The following is a 21,979-nucleotide window of genomic DNA, read 5'->3' as shown; positions in this document are numbered from 1 at the left end:
AGTGGGTCCAATGCGGATTTGGCTATCAAAAGGAGACAAACAAATCCTCATTGCCTGCTTAGAAATACCTTCTCTAAGCATGCTCCAAAGTGTCATTTCCACAAGTGTACACACACACACATAAGAGAAAGAGAGAGGGGGGAGGGGGGGGGGGCTGGGTCGATAAACCTGCCTGGTTCCAGCGAGGGCTGATACTCCTCAATGCCCTTCTTATCCAGGGCATGTACTCCCTTTCTCTCTCCAAAACGCCCTCCCTCTGCCTTCTCCCCCCAGCTATGGCCTATGCCCTTCATTAGAGGCTCCATTAGAGGAGGAGAGAACGGGGCGAGGAAAGTCCATGTGCATCCCGTTAAGAAGTCCCAGGCTCCAAAGAGAGGAAGACAGAGAGACTTAGGCTGAATCGACACTGGAGAAATCACCTGGTTTGGCACCACTTTCACTCTTTCCTGGCTCTAGGCTATGGAATTCTGGGAGTTGGGACCACAACAAACTCCAACTCCCAGAATGCCATAGCCTTGAGCCAGGATGCTTAAAAGCAGTGCCAGACCTGGTGATTTCTCCATTGTAGATGCAGTCTAAGTCTCTTTTTCTCTGCACACACGGGAAGACTTTTGGATCTGAATTGGATCCCCTCTCCTCCTTCTTCCTTCTCCTCCTCCTCCTCTTCTTCCTCCCCTCTTGCTCCTCCTTCCTCCTCCTCCTCTTCCACTCTGGGCCCCACAACATACTCCAACTCCCAGAATTCCATAGTCTAGAGCCAGAAAAGAGTGAAAGAAGTGCCAAACCAGGTGATTTCGCCAGTGTGGTTGCAGCTTCTCTCTCTGGTGCGCATGCACTCTCTGGTGCGCATGTTGCTGGCCGGATGGGCCCTTCTTATTTCTCTTCTTCCCGCTCCTCTTCTTCTTCTTCCTCTTCTTCCTCCTCCTCTTCTTCTTCCGCCCCTCTTCCTCCTCTTCTTTTTTATGTTCTTTCTCCTATTCTCCTTCTTCTTTCTCCTCTTTTTCTTCTTTCTCCTCCTTATTTCTCCAACTCCTCTTATTCCCATCTGCCTCCTTCTCCTGTTCTTCCTTCTCCTCCTAATTTCTCCTCCCCTTTCCTCCTCCTCTTCTGTAGTTGTTGCTGTTGTTGTTGTGTGCCTTCAACTCCTTTCCAACTTATGGCAACCCTAAAGAGTTTCTTTGGCAAGTTTCTTCGGGGGAGGGGGGCAGGTTGCCTTTACCTTCCCCTGAGAGGCTGAGAGAGTGTGATTTGCCCAATGTCACCCAGTGGGTTTGCATGGCTGAGCTGGGATTTGAACCCTAGTCTGATACTCGGGCCACTACACCATGCTGGACCCCCCACCGCACTTAAAAGTACAGTATTCAGTTATTATTTGTTGTTGTTTTCCACCTTATGGAGACCCTAAACTAAAGCAAACCTATCCTGGGGTTTGCTTGGCAAGATTTGTTCAGAGGAGGTTTGCCATGGCCTTCCACTGAGGAGGCTGAGAGAGTATGACTTGCTTGAGGTCACTCAATAGGCAGGGAATTGAATCCTGATCTCCAGAGTACTAGTCCAACACACAACCACACAAAGCTACACCCCAACCTTCTATCCAAGAAGAATGTCAAATTGTCCTCCATTTTGAGCATGACTGAGAAACATGAATTCATATAGTTTTTTATTACTGTTTTTGGCTTTTAGTTGGTCGTGTCCTCCATTTTTCTTGAATGTCCTACAATGGTGCCCATGGTAGGATCGGGACCTTAGGGCCTCGAAAGTACTTTCTGCCCCAGGGCCCCTAAAGGCCTAGCTACGGGCCTGCCCCAAACTGTGCTCTTTAAAGGGACTTTGAACTTGAGCTCCCAGAATCCCAGACTATTGGCCAATATGGTTGAGACTTCTGGGAGCTGAAGTCCAAAATCTCTTAAAGGGTACGTTTACTGTAAGACCATTTTACCTGGCAGCAAAAATAACGCCTGAGCCTGTGCCTCTAACATCAGTCTTCTCCTGTAGGATTTTTTAACACCTTTGTCTGATGGAGAAACCAGTGACACTTCAAAAAGCTTGCATGATGTATTTTGTGCATTTTGGTTGGCCAATAATACTATTGCTCTTTTGTGGATTTTGGACTTTCTCGCATTTTGCATCGTGGCACACACAGTGATCTCAAATATGTTTCAGAGGGCAAAAGAAACACTCACAATTCAGAAATTAATCTAATTTCCAGATCTTCAAAAACTAAACAGACAAACAAAAACACAAAGAGCCACTGGTTTGATTTGTGGCCCCTACACCTCCTGTTCAGGGTAGGGATCCTTTGAGATTCCAGAGATGTGGTCTAGATCAGGATCAGCCACCAGCATGGTGCCAATATCCTTCCAAGTGGCTGTTCCCAGACATTGGCACTCTCTCCCAGGAGAGGTTCAGTTGGCCTCCTATCCTCACTTTCTGACAGCAGGCAGCCAAAAACCTTTTTATCCCCAACAGATGGCCATCCAGCCTTTGTTTAAAAACCTCTAAGGAAGGAGACTCCACTCCATTGTCGAACAGCCCTTACTCTTAGGAAGTTCCTCTGCATGTTGAGGTGGAATCTCTTTTCCTGTAGCTTGCATCCACTGTTCCATGTTCTAGCCTCTGGAGCAGCAGAAAAGAAACTTCCTCACTCCTCAATATGACATCCCTTCAAATATTTAAACAGGGCTATCATATCACCTCTTAACCTTCTCTTCTCCAGGCTAAACATCCCCAACTCCCTAAGTCATTCCTCATAGGGCATTGTTTCCAGACCTTTCACCATTTTAGTTGTCCTCCTTTGGACACACTCCAGTTTCTCAACATCCAGACCCAGGCCTGCCTTATTGAGAGGTACAGATGCCACTTTTGAGTGCTTGGGTGTAACACAGTAATTTTCTTAGCCACCCAGGATGGACTAATCCCAAGCTTTTTACAAGATCAGCATTAAAGAAAAACTGTGCTTTAAGAAAACTTCCAACAAAGCAATCAACACCAGAAAAGCTGAACATGCTTGTGGTTCATCCTAGGACTTTAGTACATGGGGGAAATGGGGGGGGGGGGGGAGTGGCGATTTAAACTAGCGCTATCCCATGAAAATCGCGTTATCGCAGTGCAGGTAATAACCAGCAACAGATCATTCATGGGATAAGTCCTCTTTAATCATGACATTGTGTGAAAATCTTCACTGTGATCACACAATTTTCATGGGATAATGTCCGTTTAAACCCCAATTTTCCCTGTGCGATAAAGTTCCTAGTTATGTCTGCACAAGAATCTCCTGCTCTGTTGATCTCAGGCTTTAGTGCTAAGCAGGAAGGGTGAGAAGCATGACTGTGTGAGGGAAATGTGCACATTTGAACCTGCAACCCAATCTTCCTGTGCCCTGTTCAGAGAACTAGCTGAAATGAATGTAGAGGTTAGGCTCAGGTCACTTCACGCAAGTCTGGACAAAATCACCATATAGAATTCCCCAAGCAGGCTCTAAAAAGCAATCTATGGATAATTCTCCTGAAGAGGCCATCCTGAACGAAGTCTACTACACCAAACAAGAACAGCAGGAGGAACTCAGAGTTGTAATATTACAACAGAATAATCTTAGCTTGCTATGTGTACACATGCCACATCAGGTTGTTAGATGTTTCAGGGACCTTGGCATGTGTGTGAGGAGCAGTGGCCTTCTGGAACATCATTGAAAAAACTGCAGGGAGACTGGTTTCAGAACACTAGCCCAGTCTAATCTAGTCTGGATGGATGGATGGCACTGGTTCTCCATGATCTCAGGCAAAGATCTTTCCCAGCATTGGAATATATCACATGGAGCTTTTGGGTGGTTTTCTGGCTCAGTTCCAGCTCATTTCTGACGTGACTGCACTTCCAACGATGCGGTTTCACGTCGTAAAGTGAATGTGTTATCAGATGCCATTGATTTCTATGGGAGCTCCTTGTGAGGTGTTTCAGCAGTGTTTCTGAAATGACCGATTTTGGTAAAAACGGTAAAAAAGGGACTTCACAGAATTCACTTCCAAGCTCCCTTCAATTGCGCTTTGAATTGGTCTGGTGTGGAAAACCACTCCGAGGTCACTTCCCTTGGCCCCTGCGTCCTGCTCCATCATCTCCCTCCTCCTCCTTCATGCCATCTCGCCTCCTCTGCCACCCATTCCATCATCCCCATCATCCCCTGCCTTCTCCTGCCTCCCAATCCTGGTCCCAGCAACCTATCCCATCATCCTCTGACTGGTTCTTCACCCCATGAAGGATGACAGCTAAGGAGGGGGCAGGGAAGGGGACAATTTGAATCGTTGAACCCTCTGGTGTGTGTGCACTCACTCCCCTTTGCTTGAATCCACATCATGTGACTTGCTTGGAATAGAACTGACTACGCTTCCCCCTCAGTTCGGAAGGACCAGGTGTGGTAAAACATCACATTTTAACCTTAATTCGCATTGCTAGACAGGAGTGACTCTGGATCTGCTGTGAAAAAACATCACGCTTTGCATTGCTAGAACAGGAGTGACTGTGGATCTGAGCTGCAAACCGGCCCACGTGTGATAAGGTCCATTGTCAGCCAAGGCCCTTTCAGTGGAACACCAAGCACTGAACCTGGGACCTTCTGCGTGCAATGGATATCTTCTACCGCTGTGCTTTGGTTCCCCTGACACACTGAGAAAGGATCTTTAGCTGTGAACACTTCCATATAGATAAAAAGAACAGCATTTCACGAGACCTGAACCTCACGAAATGGAGGAGACTAGAGTAGAACTTGAGTCAAGTTACTTTGGTGAAAGAACAGAGAGGATGTGGGCAATCTTAAAGATAAGGCATTTCACACACTCCATCCAGGCACATCCCAAATTCTGCTCTACAGGCACACCATTTGGAAATCAATTCTCTGATAAATTGCATCCCTTACCAGTCTTGTACAGCACTGAAAGACTCCTGGTTGGAAATATCATACATGAGCAAGAAACCCATGGCTCCCCTGTAATAGGCTGTTGTTATAGTCCGATATCGTTCTTGGCCAGCTGTGTCCTGAAAAGGAAAGAGAGACACTGAGCAATAGGAACATTTCCTTTTCAACCAAAGCCATTGCGGAGGAACCATATCACCATTTTGTTTTCCCTGATGTAAAGAAACATAACAGCTCTGCTGAGACAAAGTAAAGATTCATTTAGTTTCTAGTCCGACATCTTTCTTCTCTCACTATAGCAGATAATTTTAAATACTGGCTCCAAATTTTCTACCCACTTCTCTGTGAAATCCATGTAAGCCCAGGTTGAGTCCTGCTTCTCTTTTCATTCTATAACCTGACCAATAGGGATGGATGAGAGTTTGTTTTAGTTCATTTTTTTTAAAATTACAGTTTAGCAGAAACTGCAAATAAGTATCTGAAATGGAAAGTACTTGAAGGTTGTTTTTTTTTCCAATGGATGAGGAAGATTCATCCAGAACCAATATGCTTTTCTGAAAAAGATCTTTCAGAAATCACCAAAATTTGCAGACTTCATTTTTGGGACAGAAAGAACATTAAAGTAAAAAATAATTTTAAAAAATCAAATGAGAAAAAGTTAAAATAATGAAGTTTTTAAAAATCTGAATATGGGCAAAAGTGAAACTGACATATTTCCCCATTCTTACAGACCAGTTACACAGTTGCCAGACTGCTCTATGACTTGGGGGGTGTTCCCATTCGCCTATAAAGTGGATCATGATGCGAATTTAGGGGGTATCGTTTCCACTCAAGCCCAAATTAGATCTGCATTGTCCCGGAATCGTTCCCATAGAGATTCGAATCTGAATCAGATTATCTTGAATAATTCGAATTATATGCCTATAAACCGGTTTTTAAAAAAACAGTAGGTTTTAAAGCGAATTATTTTTGCTCCTGGGGTCCGATTTGTGGTATCCAAATGGGAACGACAAGGGTGTCTGATTCGGGAACCTGGAGATGGGAGGAGCAGCGCTCAAGGGGTTGGCCTGGGGGCGTCACCCTCTTTGTTCTCTTTCTGCATCGCCAGCACCATTTTCTTCAATTTGCCTTTACCTCGGTGGATTGCAACCTCCCCTCTGCTCCTCATTCATAGACCGATGTGTGAGGAGAGCCATTGAACACCATTTTAAACTATTATTTTTTCTTTTTTCGCCTCTGCCTGAGCGCCTGAGTAGTAGATGGGCTTTGCAGTACATGCCTGCTTGATCGCCTCCCAGACAGCCCAGGGAGCAATGGGGGAGGCAAAGGGATTTGAGGGAATGAAGGCTCCTTCCAGAGGAACTATGGGAAGACACAGGAGAGCCTGGATGCCCAGGGATCTGAGGGGGGGATCAAGCTTTCTCTTCTCTCTTACCCAAAGAGTCTCTCCCCACTGAACCCAGCTGCCTTCTCCTCCTTGATCCGATTTGCCAAGCCTGAGCTTTGGATGCATAGTCTCTACCCACTGAACCCTACTGCCTTCTCGCGCCAATATAATCCGTTTTATCTGCCAAGTGGGAACACCCCCTTGAACATATATGTTCAGCCAGATTCATATTTGAGCTTTTCTATGCCTTCCCAGGAGCTCAGGAACATGTGGGAGACCCATATTCCAAGGCATCCATCTTCATTTATACAGTGGGCCCTTGGTATCCACTGGGGTTTGGTTCCATAGATACCAAAATCCGTGGATGCACAAGTCCCATTCAATACAATGACAGAGTAAAATGGAGACAGCCAGCTTAACATAGTGGTGTAAGCATTGCACTACGACTCTGGAGACCAAACTTTGATTCCCAGCTTGGGAATGAAATCCGTTGGGTGACCTTGGGCAAGTCACACTCTCTCATCCTCAGAGGATGGCAATGACAAACCCCCTCTGAAGAAACTTGCAAAAAAAATCCTGTGATAAGCTCACCCTCAGGTTGCTATAAGTTGGAAATGACTTGAAGGCACACAACAACAACAAAGTAAAATGGCATGCCTTATATAAAGTGGCAAAATCAAGATTTGCTTTTTGGGATTTTTATTTATTTGCTTATTTATTGACTATTTTCAAACTGTGGATGGCTAAATCCATGGATAGAGCTAACAGCACATCATTTCCAGTAATTTCCGAGTGGAAAACACGACTCATGTAAAAAGTAGTCATAATAGTGCAGCAAAGGGACATACGGTGTTGACCAAGAGAGATGCAGATTAAGTGATAAGGCCATCTGCAGAGCCCAGATCCAGGAAAGCTGTCATCCTCCGCTGCTCTACCTGGTTCCCCTAGACACAATCTCCCCCGAGGTCCACCATCCTTCTGTTGCTGTAGAAACTGGCACTTACCTGCAGGGCCCTAGCATAGGTCACCTTTCATGCAGATAGCAGGCTCCGGGTAGGGTGCCTGAGCTGCGTAATGGCTGACATTTGGCTCTAATTAACATTTAAAGAGGTGGAAAGCTTGATGGAGCATTGAATAATGAACAGAGAGAAGTGACCTAGAGGTGAGTGGCCTCACAAGTCAGGACTCTGCTTTCAGAAGGGAAGAGAAGACTGAGACTGCACCCACACTGAAGAAACAATCCAGGTTGATACAGTACCTCTTTAACTGCCCTGGTTCAATGCTATGGAATTCTGGACACTGTAATTTTGCAAGACATTTAGCCTGCTCTGCCAGAGAGCGGTGGTACCACAACAAACTGCGATTTCCAGAATTCTGAAGCATTGAGCCATGGCAGTTAAAGCAATCTCAAATTGGATTATTTCTACAGCGAGGATGCAGCCCTGAGAGGAGGGGTGGAAGCCAGGACAGCCAATCTGAACTTTAAAAGTTTACTATGGCCTGATACAGATGGTGCGGAAGTGCCATCATTGGGCCAAAACTAGGGCTGGGGAGCGCACAGCAACCGCACGCTCCCCAGCCCTAGTTTGTATGGACAGCGTCATTTTGGAAGCACGCCATCCATACAAAGTGCAGGACCATGATGTCACACACACGCTGCCTCCACACAGACCGGTGTGTGCGTGACATCACCGCGACGCTGCAAGGCGCTTGGGGCGCCCTTTCAGCATTGTGGGAAAGAGCTTTGAAACAAGAGGTCCATTTGTGCGCATGCATCACTGACGCAACTTCTACATGGCCATGCCAGAGATACAAAGGAGAAGGGCTGGTCGGCCCCTTTCTCCTCTTTGCCGCGCTTATCGGGGTGTCCGGAGGCATGAAGCCCCATGGACACCTCTTTCCAGGCCATGGAGAAGCGTCATTTTGCAGCTTCTCTGTGGCCTGGAAAAGCGCCAGATTGGGGCCTACGTTCTGTACTGCGTTCTGTCCTGGGCCTACAGCTCTTTTTATGCTGCACATTTATATCACTACAATTCCACTTTAACTTCCACAACAACATCCTATAGTCCTAACTTTAAAAGTTTACTACAGCCCCCTTTACCCTGCAAAGTTAAAGCACTATGATTCTACTTTAATTGCCACGGAAACATCCTACTATGGCCCCATTTACACTACACAGTTATACCACCTATCTGTGGCGCGTTACAGACCACCCAAAATAGGCAGTCTCGCGCCGCTGCCGGTTGCTCCGCGAGGGAGCCACAGCAGCCAAACCGCGCGGCTCCCTCACGGAGCAAAAAGAAGCCCCAAAATGGTGCTTCTTTCCATGGTGCGGATATGACACCGCGAGGTGCCAATGGCGCACTCGCAGCGTCATATGCGCTGTGCTACGTGTGAACGCAGCGCATCTGCTACGTAAAGATGGCGGCCCCCGTGTGGAACGGGCACTGCCATTTTGTATGGACTGGGTCTGTATTAGGATTAGAGGGGTCCGGAAGGGAAGCCCCTTTCTAACCCTAATACGGACCCAGTCCGTACTTTATGCCTGTTTGTAACGGGCCTATGATTCCAATTTAATCACCACACCAACTTCCTACGGCATCCTAGGATTTGCAGTTTAGAGAGGGATATTTCGAACTCCCAGAAAGAGTTCTAGTGCCTTGCCAAGCTACAAGCCCCAGGATTCTAGAGGATGCAGCCATGGCACATAAAGTGGAATCATAGTGGAATCACTGCATCGTGTGAAAGGGCCCCAGCTCATAGATTCTGGCCCACAGCTGACTGCTTATTACACCACACTCCATACAACAAGCAGTATATTAAGTCCAGCATTCAACTTTATGGTTTTGTGGAGTTTTTGTGGAAACTGCCCCTAAACTGATGTCATGACACCCGCCCAACCAGATGGCAGGCAGCATTGTGGTTCTCCGGCGTTTATATGGTGTATGGTGGAAAGGGTGCCCTTTTGTCATCTTAAAAAGAAGTGGCATTTTGCTGCTTCTTTTTGAGCCAGTAAATAGTTGGATCTGGGCCACAGCGTGTAGTTGCCGTGGCCCCGATCCTGTGCTCAAAGGGGCGACGTGAAGCCATCCCTTCAGGGCTGTCTGTTTTGGCCCAGTGTGGAAGAAATGGATGGATGCAACTCAACTGCTACTTCAACTTCAACTCCCAAAGACATTGAATGGTTGAATTTTATCAAATTCTAAAACCAGAAACCTCCCTAAAATCACAGAGACCCCCCTCAAAAGTCACCCTTTCAGACACATGACTGAGAAACCTCCTCCACAGAGATCCAGTTTTTCCCCTCAACACTAAGGATGCTTTCTTTTGTTGATGAGGCAACATAGAGAGTGCCTTGTTGTATGCCTTCAAGTCATTTCTGACTTATGGCGACCCTAAGGCAAACCTATCATGGGGTTTTCTTGGCAAGATTTGTTCATAGGAGGCTGGCCACTGCCTTCCCCTGAGGCTGAGAAAGTGTGACTTGCCCAAGGTCACCCAGTGGGTTTTATGGTTGAGCTGGGAATCAAACCGTTGTCTCCAGGGACATAGTCCAAGAATGCTAGTAGGACATAAATTAAGTTTCTAACGAACAGTAATTGTATAAGCCATTTTAAATATTGCAAGTGATACTTCTGCAGGAAAGGATGGGTAGCTTTTTTCAGATGGATGGAGTAGAAGAAACTCTTTTGAAAACTGTATAATAATAGGCAGGACAGAAATGTGATGGGGCCAATACAGGCAGGACAACAACCAACCAATCTACCCACCCACATCCTTTCCCACCTCTCTCATACACATTCATACACAGAGAGAGACACACACACAGGCACTCTTCACCCATCATTTTGCAAAAGGCAAGCAGGGCAGGTAGGAAAACAGATACAGTTGGCACTCTATATCCATGTATTATTTATCCACCGATTCAAGCATCCATGGTTTGAAAATATTCCAAAAAGATATGAATTACAAAAAGCAAACCTTGCTTTTGCCATTTATATAAGGGGCACCATTTCACCGTGCCATTACATTTAATGGGATGTGAATATCCATGGATTTTGCTATCCATGGGGGTCCTGGAACCAAACCTCAGTAGATAGCAAGCTGGGTACACATTTAGTCCAGCAAACAATCACACAGGATCTGCCACATTCCCATTCCTCCATGATCCTGATTGGAAACAGTGATCTTGATTTACCAGGATGGCAGACCCTGATCACATTTTTCTTGATCATTTAAACAATGAAGAAACAGCTATCATTTTTCTTCACTCCTCAGCTCATGGTGGATCAGCTAGGTAATGGATGGGGTTCCCTGGGCCAAGGACGACAAGAAGGGGGTGTGTGTTGTGGGTAACCCACCTGTGACCAAAAATGTGCCCTTACAAGAGATCTGACATTTGGAGTATGCTAGATATTGTGCACTTATATGACCTGTGGGGCAACCAGGTGCCATGACTTGTTGTGTTGCAGAGGCAACATCGGCACTGTGTTCCAGGACAGCAATAGTGACGCACATCATCCTGCAGCATCAGAAGATGCACAACCTCTGTTATTCCCTTTCCTTTTACAATGGCTTCTCTTTTCAGTCCTGTGTTAGTGGCCAATCTTTGCGCAGCTAAACGCCAGCAGTTGGAGACCATTAACACCCATTAGGGAAAAGTGCAGGCCCCCTCATTTGGCACCTCTGAGGACCTCCTGTGCCAGCGTCAGCAGCTGCTGTGTGCAAAAGAGCATTGCATCTGTTTGCACAAGATTATCACATAGCTGCCAGATGGCTTGTTTTCCCATGTCAACCACTGTTCTGAAACAATGCACCCAGGAAGCCTTTGCTCCTAAGAAAACACATCTGAACAGCAGGTTTCTAGTAGGACCTCACTGAGTCCTGAGAAAAACGTACAAGTCCACTGAGACAGGACTCATGACATGGTTCAGTAGCTAGAGAGTCAGGTCCAGATTCCTAGAGGAAAAGTATGATCGTGTGCACATAATACTGTGGTTAATTCCTACCCATCAAACTCTCTATGATCAGAGGAGAAGAGAATCATATACAGCTCTGTGAACATACAGAAAGGCAAGAGAGACCCCATTTCAGGTCTGGAATTCTCTTCACCAAAAGTCCAAAACCCAAGGAAAGGGTTGGCAGAGTGAAAACTGAGGACAGCAATACTACTCTTAATGGCTGTGTAGAAGAGGAAATTGCAACAGGTGTTATTTGTTACCTTGGTGGCATGAGAAGCAACACTTGCTGAAATTTCTCTCTTCTACACAACCATTAAAGGTACAGTAGCTGTTTCTAGTTTCAGTCTGGTGATATTACCCAAGGAGCTTCCAAAAGGCAGCTTTCTGAGGCTGGAAATGGGACAGGATCATTCTATTTATTAACAGTTAAATGCTTTGTGTGCTTGACTGCAAAATTCTGTAATTTGCTTTGAACTTTGAGCACAGTCTCAAAATCCAAATAAAGGGGAAAGTAGTACTGATGGAAATTTCATTTTCTATCAAAATGATAGATATAAAATATTCAGTTGTTTTAAAAAAAATTTAAAAAAAAGAATATGAAATATAATTTATGAAATAAACAAAGTTTGCAACTTAACTAATAGCACTGCAAACCATTCACACAATATACTGTATATAATCATGCCTACAAAGTTAATGTCCACGTGAATCAAATGTATTATTCCATATACAACCAAGGGTTATCAGGACTTCTCTATTTTGGATCTACTGGTTACTCTGCGTAACAAATAAAAAGTGAACCAGGTTTCTGTAAACTGATCTGTGTCTGTGCCTTCGTTCAATTCCTTCACACTTTGTGTTAATGTTTCTCATAGAGATGTGTCCCTTACTTTGAATACCATGAAGTGATGTTCATTATTTCCTGATTTCCAGTGCTGTGCTGTTAATCATCGACTCTAGCAGCTAAAAGTAAAAATTAGGTTTTATGTGATAACCCAGTATTAGAATCAGAGAAAATGATTCTCTCTGTCCCAACATCATCACAAACATGGTTGATGGGGATACGAGAGAGGGCCTTCTCAGTGGCTGCCCCTAGACTCTGGAACTCCCTGATCTCCCTCCTTGATGGCCTTCCGCCAGCAGGTGAAGACCTACCTGTTCACACAGGCATTTAGGGAATTGCTATAAGGACAGGCTGGGATGTTCGATATTGGACCAGTTTAAAAATTCTTTTCAATGTACCTTTTATTTTATTGTACTATTTTTTCTTTTAAAATACTGTGAAGTCCTGGAAAAAGAGCGGGATACAAATAAATAAATAAATAAATATCCAGAGCTTTTGGTTTGAGCCCAGGAAAAACTAAATTGAAATAGAGCAGATATCAGTCTAAAAGGTGATTTTGAAGAGCCTTTCCTGACACAGTAAATCAAAGCACAATAATAAGCTAAATTCAAGGCAGCAAAGTAAGACGCACATTGCATCCTAGCCCAATAAGAACAGTCAAATTTAAAAAAATGGAGGCAAGACCAACTTTGTGGCTCTACAGCCACTGTTCATATTACCCACCTATTCATAGCTGACAAGGCACACCCTAAGAATGTGGAGTCTTCCAGATGTTGTTGGACTGCAACTCCCATTGTCCCTCATCACTGGCTGTTCTGGCTAGGATAGCTGGAAATAGGGAGTCCAATGTCATGTGGAGGGCCACATACTGCCCATTTCTGGTTAAGAATTATACAGCTTTGTTCAGGGATTTCACATGTACAAATCCTTGCAAGAGTCACAACACCTGACACAGTAGACTCTCACCATTAACTCTTCTGCAAGGCAACCCATCTGCATTCTAGTTCATTTATTAGTTCAAGAAGTGCAAATTAGGGCACTTCATATTAAAATGCAAATCAAATCACTTTCTCCCCTTCCCTGTCTGTGGGTGATTCCTGTCTTTGTGGCTCTACAGCCACTGTTTATATCAACTATTCATTCACTTTATAGCTGACAATGCACACCTTAAGAATATCGAATCCTCCAGATGTTGTTGTAGCCCCACCAGGTTCTGGCCTCAACTCCAAGCCCTTCTTACCCAAATCTGCAGCTTGACTCTTTTTTCATTCCTGTAGACAGTCTTGACCTTGAAGTCAATGCCCACAGTGCTAACAAAAGCTGACGTGAAGGAGTCATCTGCGTATCGGAACAGGAATGATGTCTTGCCTACGCTGCTGTTGCCGATGATCAGCAGCTTAAACATGTAGTCAAAGTTCTGGTCAGCAGCATCCTTGGGTGTCTGCCGGGTATCGTTTGCTGAGGCCATCTGTGAGATTAGAGAGAACCAGGTTTTTTTATTAGTACACTGTGTAGACCAGAATCCTCACATATTGCAGAGCTTGCAGAGGGATCCCAACCCAGAGAAAGAAGTACTGGAGTTAAGCATTTCCATGGGCTCAGAGTTTGATAACAGGGTTCATTCCACGTGTGACACTGTAGTCACTTTACATTAGACATCCAAGAAAATTTGAGGCAGTGTGAGGAAATTTTCATTATGCATACAGAGCGACTTTAGAAAGTAATGGACCCACTGTGGTTGCCTTGGCTTGAGCCTCTCCTCTCCAATGTTTAAGCCAGCAGAACTCACACACCACAAAACTGAGGCGTCACATCAAACGGAATAAACTTTGATCACAGGGCCAATTTTGTTTATTCTCAACCTAAATAATACATCTATAAATTGATACCCATATGGGTACTATTGTCCATCAAAACTCAGTCAAATGATAATAATATTTATCTCTCCTCTGTTGGAGATGTATCACTGAAGAAAGGCCATATTTACATATGTGGTGGTTACATCTCATTACTTGCCCATTTTGGAACTGAGTATTCAATAAAATTTCCAAGACAGTGAGGTAAAAATTAGCATCTCACCCAAGCCTAGCTCTCCTATACATTTTCCTGAAAGACAATAAAGGGCTTTCATATAAAGAAATTCATAGGTCAATTTTGCTTAGCAGGAAGACTGATAATACTTAGGCATTGGAAGGACTTTGAGAATCATGATATATAGCAGGTTAAACAAATGATGGCGGGGTTTAGGCCTTATGGCACATTATTAAAGGTTTGAGAAATAATAAGACAACTCATTTTGTGACACTTGGTGGCCTTTTATTGAATGCTGCAATTTAAAAAGTGACCTATCTAGGGTTGCCATAATTTGCTGCCACCAAACCGGGACAAAACGTAGAAAAATGTAGGGCACAATTTGTCCAAAATGTAGGACATTCATTTTTAATATTTATTTTATTTGGTAATTACATTATATACAAACACAATATTTCCAACAGATTGGCTACATAGGTCTTTGTGCTTTCCTTGTGTTCTTCTTATAATTACATTCCGTTATAACCAAGTTTCTCCCCATTTTAAATTCAAACCACCCTAACTCACCTTTCTATCTAACCTCTCTATTATATTCTTTCTTCGTTTGGCCCGAAATTGAGCTATTTTTATCTGTATTCTTTTTCGCTCTGTTCTAAGAATGGTATACCAATTTTAAAGATCAAATCAGTGAGTGATCAAATGTATATATAATTATATACAACCATTTTTCGTGTCCGTGTACTTAGATGTGCATCAAATAACACCTTTAGGTCTATTTTATCTTCGTCATTCTATCCTGAATGCTTGGTACCTTAAGAGTATACAAGAATTTAATATAATCAATTTATCTTTAACATTTCTGGATTCTAAATAACAGATATATAGGCCTGTTACAGACTGCCAAAATAAAGCTGCTTCGGGTCTCTTTGGAGGTATGCTATTTAAATGATGCATGCACCCTAAGAATCTGGAAGCTGCACCAAAGCTGCTTAGGAATGGAGTGTGGCTTTGGCGCGACCTCCGGACTCTTAGGACCCAGGCATCATTTAAATAGCATACCTCCAAAGAGACTCGAAGCAGCTTTATTTTGGCAGTCTGTAACAGGCCATAGTTTGTATGACTTGAAATTTGTAACAACCATACGAGTTATTGATTAATGTTATTATTGTCATACATTATAGTAAAATAAAAGAAACACAAAAGAGAGACCGGTATTTCCAAATTTGTGAGAATATTACAACTTCAATACCAAGGCGTATTTGAGCGTCTGAGTTGAGTATCTTAACGACTCTGTGTAATTTCTTTGTCTATGTGTATACACTTGTAATTCTATTTCCAATATTCTGCGCAGAAGGTTTTGAACATCTCCCAATCTTTGTCCACATCTTTGAACCATTTTCCATTCATGTAGTTTGTTAATCTATCAAGTTCTATCATGTCTAAACTTTTTCTTAGCCATTCATCTGTCAGTGGCATATCCTTTTCTTTCCATTTTTTTTGCATACACCATCCTGGCGGCTGTTATTAAATGTAATATTCACTTTTTTTTTCCATATTATCCTTGTGTGTTTCCTCTCTTCTTTTCCCTCAATCATGTTTAGTAGGAAACTTTCCTCATTAAATTTCATATTAATGTGGAGTATTTTCTGGATCAGATTAGGAATCTTTTTCCAAAAAGAGTTTGCTTTAGGACAGGTCCACCAGATGTGATACAAGGTTCCTTGATTTTTGTGAAATTTCCAACAATTCTCTTCTAATTCCTTTTTCATTTGAGCTATTTTATTAGGAGAGAGGTACCATCGGTGAACCATTTTAAGCAAATTTTCTTTCATGTCCATTGATAAGGTCAATTTTCAGTCTTGGCCCCAAGCTCTCTCCCATGTTTCTAACAATATAGTGTGTCCGAAATTTTTGGCCCATTTAATGGTACACTCTTTAACTGATTCGTTTTCCATTTCTCTTTTCAGTAATAGATAATATAATTTAGATATGGTAGATTTTCCTGATTTAAGTAAGATTTCATCTAATTCATTTTTGTTTGTTTGTGCTACCTTCTAATTTTAAATCTATTTTGAATCTTTCTTTGTCTATATGGGAACCAGGAGCATTTATATCCAATATCTTCTAACATTTTATTTGTTTTTAGAGTTGGTATTTTATTTTCCGATACTATAAGGTCCAAATATGGTAGAGGGGTTTTTGAATCTGATGTAATTTTGATTTTCCAGGCTTCTTGCGAGGAAGTCCAACATGGTATTTCTCTATAATATTTTGATTTAATTTTATTCCAAACTGATAGTAATGAATTCCTAATAATGTGATCTTTAAATTGACGATTAACTTCTGCTCTTCTATGCCAAAGATATCCATGCCATCCGTATATATTGTTGAAACCTTCAAGATTTAGCAGTTGTGTGTCGTTGAGACTGATCCAAGCGGATAACCAGGTACAGTAAGTGCGCTTGCGTAATAATAATAATTTTTAAATCAGGGATTCCGAAACCGCTTCTCTCTTTTGCATCTTTCATTATCTTCCACTTTATTCTTGGGTTTTTCCCCTGCCCACACAAATTTTGAGATTTCAGTTTCCCATAATTTAAATATTCTTTCGTTTTGTATTATTGGTGAATTTTGAAATAAAAACATAAATTTTGGTAAAATGGACATTTTAATTGCGGCAATTCTGCCCTTTAAGGATAAGTTTAAGTGTCCCCATTTGTGTAATTCTTCTTTTATTTTTTTTTCCAAATTGCAGTATAATTGTTATCAAATAATTCAGAATTCTTTTTAGATAATACAATTCCGAGATATTTCGTTTTGTTAGATATTTGGCATCCCAATTCCTTTTTGATAGACTCTATATCTTTTTTTGGTATATTCATTGTTAAGATGTGGGATTTTGCTTTATTAATTTTTAGGCCAGCGTATTTACCATATTCTTGGATTTCTGCCAACACTTTCTATATATGTTTGATAGGAAAGGTGTTGTTTTCTGTGGGATTTTTTGTGATTAATGTCTCTTCACTTCTATATTTTGCATAACTGTGTTCTTCTGTATGTTTTGTAGTTAAGCTGCTTATTAAAAAACTAAACCAGTGAGGCTTCAAGCATTTAAAGTGGTTGATGTGGAATAACATCAACTGTAACCTGCCTGGGAACAGTAGAAAATGAGACTGCTGGCAATAAAATAGCACCTAATGGAGCAACCTAGTCCAGCTATTAGCCATTAGTTCGGGCAAGGGAGTGTGTCCACACCCAGTGCCTCCAATTATACCTTGTGCCTACGATCCTGATTGCTGTGTATCAGATTGTGTTATCATTCCTTGTTGAGGTTTCATATAGATGTTGAATAACATCGGGGACAGGATGGCGCCCTGCGGGACACCACAATTAAGCTCTGTTTTTGAAGAGCAACTGTCCCCGAGCATCACCCTCTGGAATCTACCTGAGAGGAAGGAACAGAACCACTGCAAAGCCGTGCCTCCAATTCCTAACTCTCTCAGGCGTTCCAAGAGAATGTTGTGGTCTATTGTGTCAAATGCTGCTGAGAGGTCTAATAGCACCAGCAGGGTCCTCTGTCAATGCTTAGACGAAGGTCATCAGTTAAGGCAACCATGGAACACACACGCTTACTTTGTCCAGTGGCTGTTATCTTCAGGCTTTGGTCTGAGCCACTATTCTGCTCTTTTTGTGCTCTGCACTCCATCTATTTCTGTTATTGTTCTGAGAGTGGTGCTCTCAAACCTCATGGTTTGAGTTGTTCCTGTTTTCTGTGGGTCCTTCTTCAGGATAGGTAGCTATAATCCCTTGATCCAACCCTCAAACCCCGCCATTCCTTTTCAGCTTTCCATTTCAGTTAGCTCTGTATGCTGGACATTAGAATGAGTTACTCTTGTGTGAATGTTCTTTCATATTTCTTCCAAATAAAAGTCCTTTTAGTTCACCCATGCCTGTAGTCTTAACAGCTAGTACTGGTATAAAGTGGTACTTCTGGTCCTAAGGTTACCCCCATCTCACAAGCCAAGCCAACATCCCCCAATATATTAAAGATAGATTGCTATGCGCGGTGGAGGATCTCCAAGTCTCAAACCTTTGTAGCATTCTTTGCTGTTGGCTATGCTGCCAAGGGTTGATGAGAGTTACAGTCCAAAAACATCTGGAGAGCCACATGATTTCTACTTCTGTGTCAGAGCATGGAGATACTCATTCTAGTCAAAAACATCTGGTTTTCCTAGAAAGAAAACTAGAAAAACTTTTGTATGCTAACATAACAAAATTAAAACATATTTCTGTTGCTTCAAATAGTTCACACTTTAACATATTCATATTTGATCTACTTTACAGCGAAGCAAATATAATCTTATAAGAGGGCAGATAGCTGTCAGAAACTAGATTAACTATTCATCAAGAGGGATTTTCCCACAGAAAGCACTAATTCTAGCTCCCCAACCACTAGGCTGCACCACTTAATTCAACTTTTACAAACTGAATGCATGAGCTTTTTAAAAAAATATCTCTGTCTTTCTCTATTTTTATTTCCTGTTTTCCAAGCAGTAGTGAGAGTATCAAAGACTCAATTCATAGTTCTTTTTATTTACAAAGGGATCTTCTCCATTATTGTTTCATCCCAGTACACCCGTATCTAACGTGAATCATTCTACTTCTCATTCAGGAGTCATTCCAGTAGACCTGGAGATAGGTCCCACTGCAGAAACATGCTCAAGACTGTGCTGTTAATCTGTAATGTAACAATTTCCTCTTCTATTACAGATTAAGTCTCTTATCCAGAATCCCAAAATCTAAAACACTCCAAAATCAAACCTGGCCCACATGGACGGCTGAGATAGTGACAGACAGTGTGTGGTTCAATGTACACAAACTTTATTTCATGCACAAAATTATTAAAAAATAGGACCTTCAGGCTATGTGTATAAGGTGTCTATGAAACAGAAATGAATGTCATGTTTAGAGTTGGGTCCCATCTCCAAGATATCTCATTATGTATATGCAAATATTCCAAAATCTGAAATCAAAGACACTTCTTATACAAGCATTTCGGATTAGGGACGCTCATTCTGTACCACAATAAGACTGAAACAAATCTGCAATCAATAACTGAGCACCATGTCTTTATTCAGGACACCTTTGTTTTTCTTTAACCTTTTTCCTCTTAAACATCCAGCTGGGCTGTGTAAGAAAAGCTTGTACAGTGCATTGCAAATTTTGGGTCTAGTAAAGATACTGTTTTATTGCAACCAGTCCTTCATCTTGGAGATACATGACTACATCTTCCTATTCTTATATCCCTAGACATATACAAAGAAGCACACATTTCCTCTGAAGCTTGTGTGTACATGCTTATGAAGATGAGCAAGCCCATTGCAACAGCTGGTGGTGTCAAAAGCAGCCTCTCTTCCTCTTCCGTACAAAAACAGTTCAGGGTGTCTGGAGGAAAAAAAGGCAGGAGGCGTCACAGCTACCTGCTCTTTCTGGCAACGCTTCCATTCCCAACTACATCCATGTTCCCTCCCCAGGTATGTTCTTGAAGCTGAGAAAACTGTCAAAAGCAGTCACTACTGTCTCTTCTTTTGTGAAAGGGAATGGGTGCCAAGGGATCTACATGACCTTTCTGGACACATCCTAGTTAGCAAATAATTCTGTTTGATTTTGAAAATCCACCTAGGAGAGGTCCCACCCCAGCATGACTCTTAGGGCACAGGATGAAGACAACCCAGTTGAAGAACCACTAAAGAAATATTTACAAAAGGGAAATTAATTGCTACAACACCAGTGATTACATTTTTCTTAGGCAGGAAACTTTGCTTCATCGAATTCAGTTGCTGACTTTAGCTACACAGGACTTATATAAAGGAGATAAAAAAATAAATGATACACAACAAGAGAAATTGGCTGCAACAAGAGAAATCAGTAAAAATAGATCACCAGGAACAGATGACATTCCAACTGAATTGCTTGTTAACCAATATATATGAACAAATATAGAAAACAAAATGATAGTCAACAGTCTGGAAAGGATCAATATACATCCCCACCCACAAAAAAGAAGACAGAAAAGACTGCAGCAACTACAGAACCATAGCATTAATTTCCCATGCAAGCAAAATTAAGCTCAATATTTTACAACATAGACTCCAACCATACAGGGAAAGAAAAATTCCTGAACTGCAAACAAGGTTCAGAAAGGAAGAGGCACTAGGGACCACGCTGCAAACATATGATGGCTAATGGAACATATCAAGGATTTCCAGGAAAAAATTAGCACAGTATATGCTTTATAGACTATAGCAAAGCATTTGACTACACAGATCATGAAAGGCTATGGAAGACTACATCTGATCATCCTGATGAGAAATCTGCACTTAGCACAAAAGGCTACCATTTGAATAGAATATGGAGAAAACAGAATGGATCCCAATTAGCAAAGGGGTCAGGCAAGGCTGCATTTCTATCATCCTACTTGTTCAACTTGTATGAAGAAAATATCATATGAAGAGCAGGCTTGGACACAGAAGAAGGAAGAGTGAAGACAGGAGGAAGGAATATCAGCAATCTAAGATCACACTATACTACTAGCAGAAAACATCACAGGCTTGGAACAACAACTAAGGAAGGTCAAGGAAGAAAGGGCAAAGGCAGGCTTACTTCTGAACATAAAGAAAATAAAAATAATGACCATGGAGGATCTACATAAATTCAACCTAGACCAATGGTTCTCAACCTTCCTAATGCTGCGACCCTTTAATACAGGTCTTTATGTTGTGATGACACCCAACCATAAAATGATTTTCGTTGCTATGTGCAAATATGTGTTTTCCGATGGTCTTAGGCGACCTCTGTGAAAGGGTCATTCGACCCCTAATGGGGTCGCGACCCTCAGATTGGGAACCACTGACCTAGACAATGAGGAAAATGAAACAGTAAAAGAGTTCCTGTACCTTGGATCAATCACTGATCAGAATGGAAACTACAGTCAAGAAATAAGAAGAAGTGGAATGGGAAGGGCAGCTATGAAAGAACTAGACAAGATCCTAAAGAGCAAAGATATACAACTGACCTCTAAAGTTAGAATTGTCCAATCCATTGTAATCCCCATCACCATGTATGGAAGTGAGAGCCGTAAAGTGAAGAAAGCAGATAATAAGAAAATCAATGTACACTCATCCCTCCATATTTGCAGCTTTGATATTTGCACATTTGATTATTCACAGATTTGATTAATATGTTCTCTCTAGGAATATCTAGGTCTTCCAGTGCAACTCTGTGGTCAACTTTAAGTAAATGTTTCACTGAAAGAACTAGAGATTCCTAGATAGAATACTCTACTAGGCATTTGTAGCTCCTCCAGTGCACTACTATGGTCAGTGTCTGTTGGACATTGACTATAGAATCACAGAATCATAGAATCGTAGAGTTGGAAGACACCGCAAGGGCCATCCAGTCCAACCCCCTGCCATGCAGGAAATCACAATTGAAGCATCCCCGGCAGATGGCCATCTAGCCTCTCTTTGAAGACCTCTAAGGAAGGAGACTCCACTACACTCCGAGGGAGTTTGTTCCACTGTCGAACAGCCCTTACAGTCAGGAAGTTCCTCCTAATGTTGAGGTGGAATCTCTTTTCCTGTAGTTTGCATCCACTGTTCCGCGTTCTAGTCGCTGGAGCAGCAGAAAACAAGCTTGCTCCCCCCTCAACATGACATCCCTTCAAATATTTAAACAGGGCTATCATATCACCTCTTAACCTTCTCTTCTCCAGGCTAAACAGAGTTGCACTGCAGGAACTAGAGATTCCTAGAGAACTGTCCACTCAGGTAAAAACATGGTGTTTTTGTTAT

General features: G+C 42.3%; 1 protein-coding gene across 2 annotated transcripts in view; it reads right to left on the bottom strand.

Annotated features, from left to right (window-relative positions):
- The window catches only part of RAB3D (RAB3D, member RAS oncogene family), a 46,144-nt gene that overhangs the window by 2,564 nt on the left and 21,601 nt on the right, over positions 1–21,979 (bottom strand). The window contains exons 1-3 of one of the 2 annotated variants that reach the window (XM_042448929.1): positions 18,217–18,235; positions 13,336–13,563; positions 4,907–5,025 (exon numbers count right to left, since the gene is read on the bottom strand). In XM_042448929.1, the coding sequence (XP_042304863.1) occupies positions 4,907–5,025; positions 13,336–13,563 (347 nt within the window). In that variant the 5' untranslated portion in view covers positions 18,217–18,235. Of the gene's footprint in view, positions 1–4,906; positions 5,026–13,335; positions 13,571–18,216; positions 18,236–21,979 lie in introns of those variants that run through there. The other variant, XM_042448927.1, reaches the window with a different exon arrangement.

This window comes from Sceloporus undulatus, chromosome 2 (genome assembly GCF_019175285.1).
Source record: "Sceloporus undulatus isolate JIND9_A2432 ecotype Alabama chromosome 2, SceUnd_v1.1, whole genome shotgun sequence".
NCBI classification, from domain to species: Eukaryota; Metazoa; Chordata; class Lepidosauria; order Squamata; family Phrynosomatidae; genus Sceloporus; species Sceloporus undulatus.
Note: the sequence above shows the minus strand (reverse complement) of the source record. Positions and strands in the feature narration are given on the sequence as shown.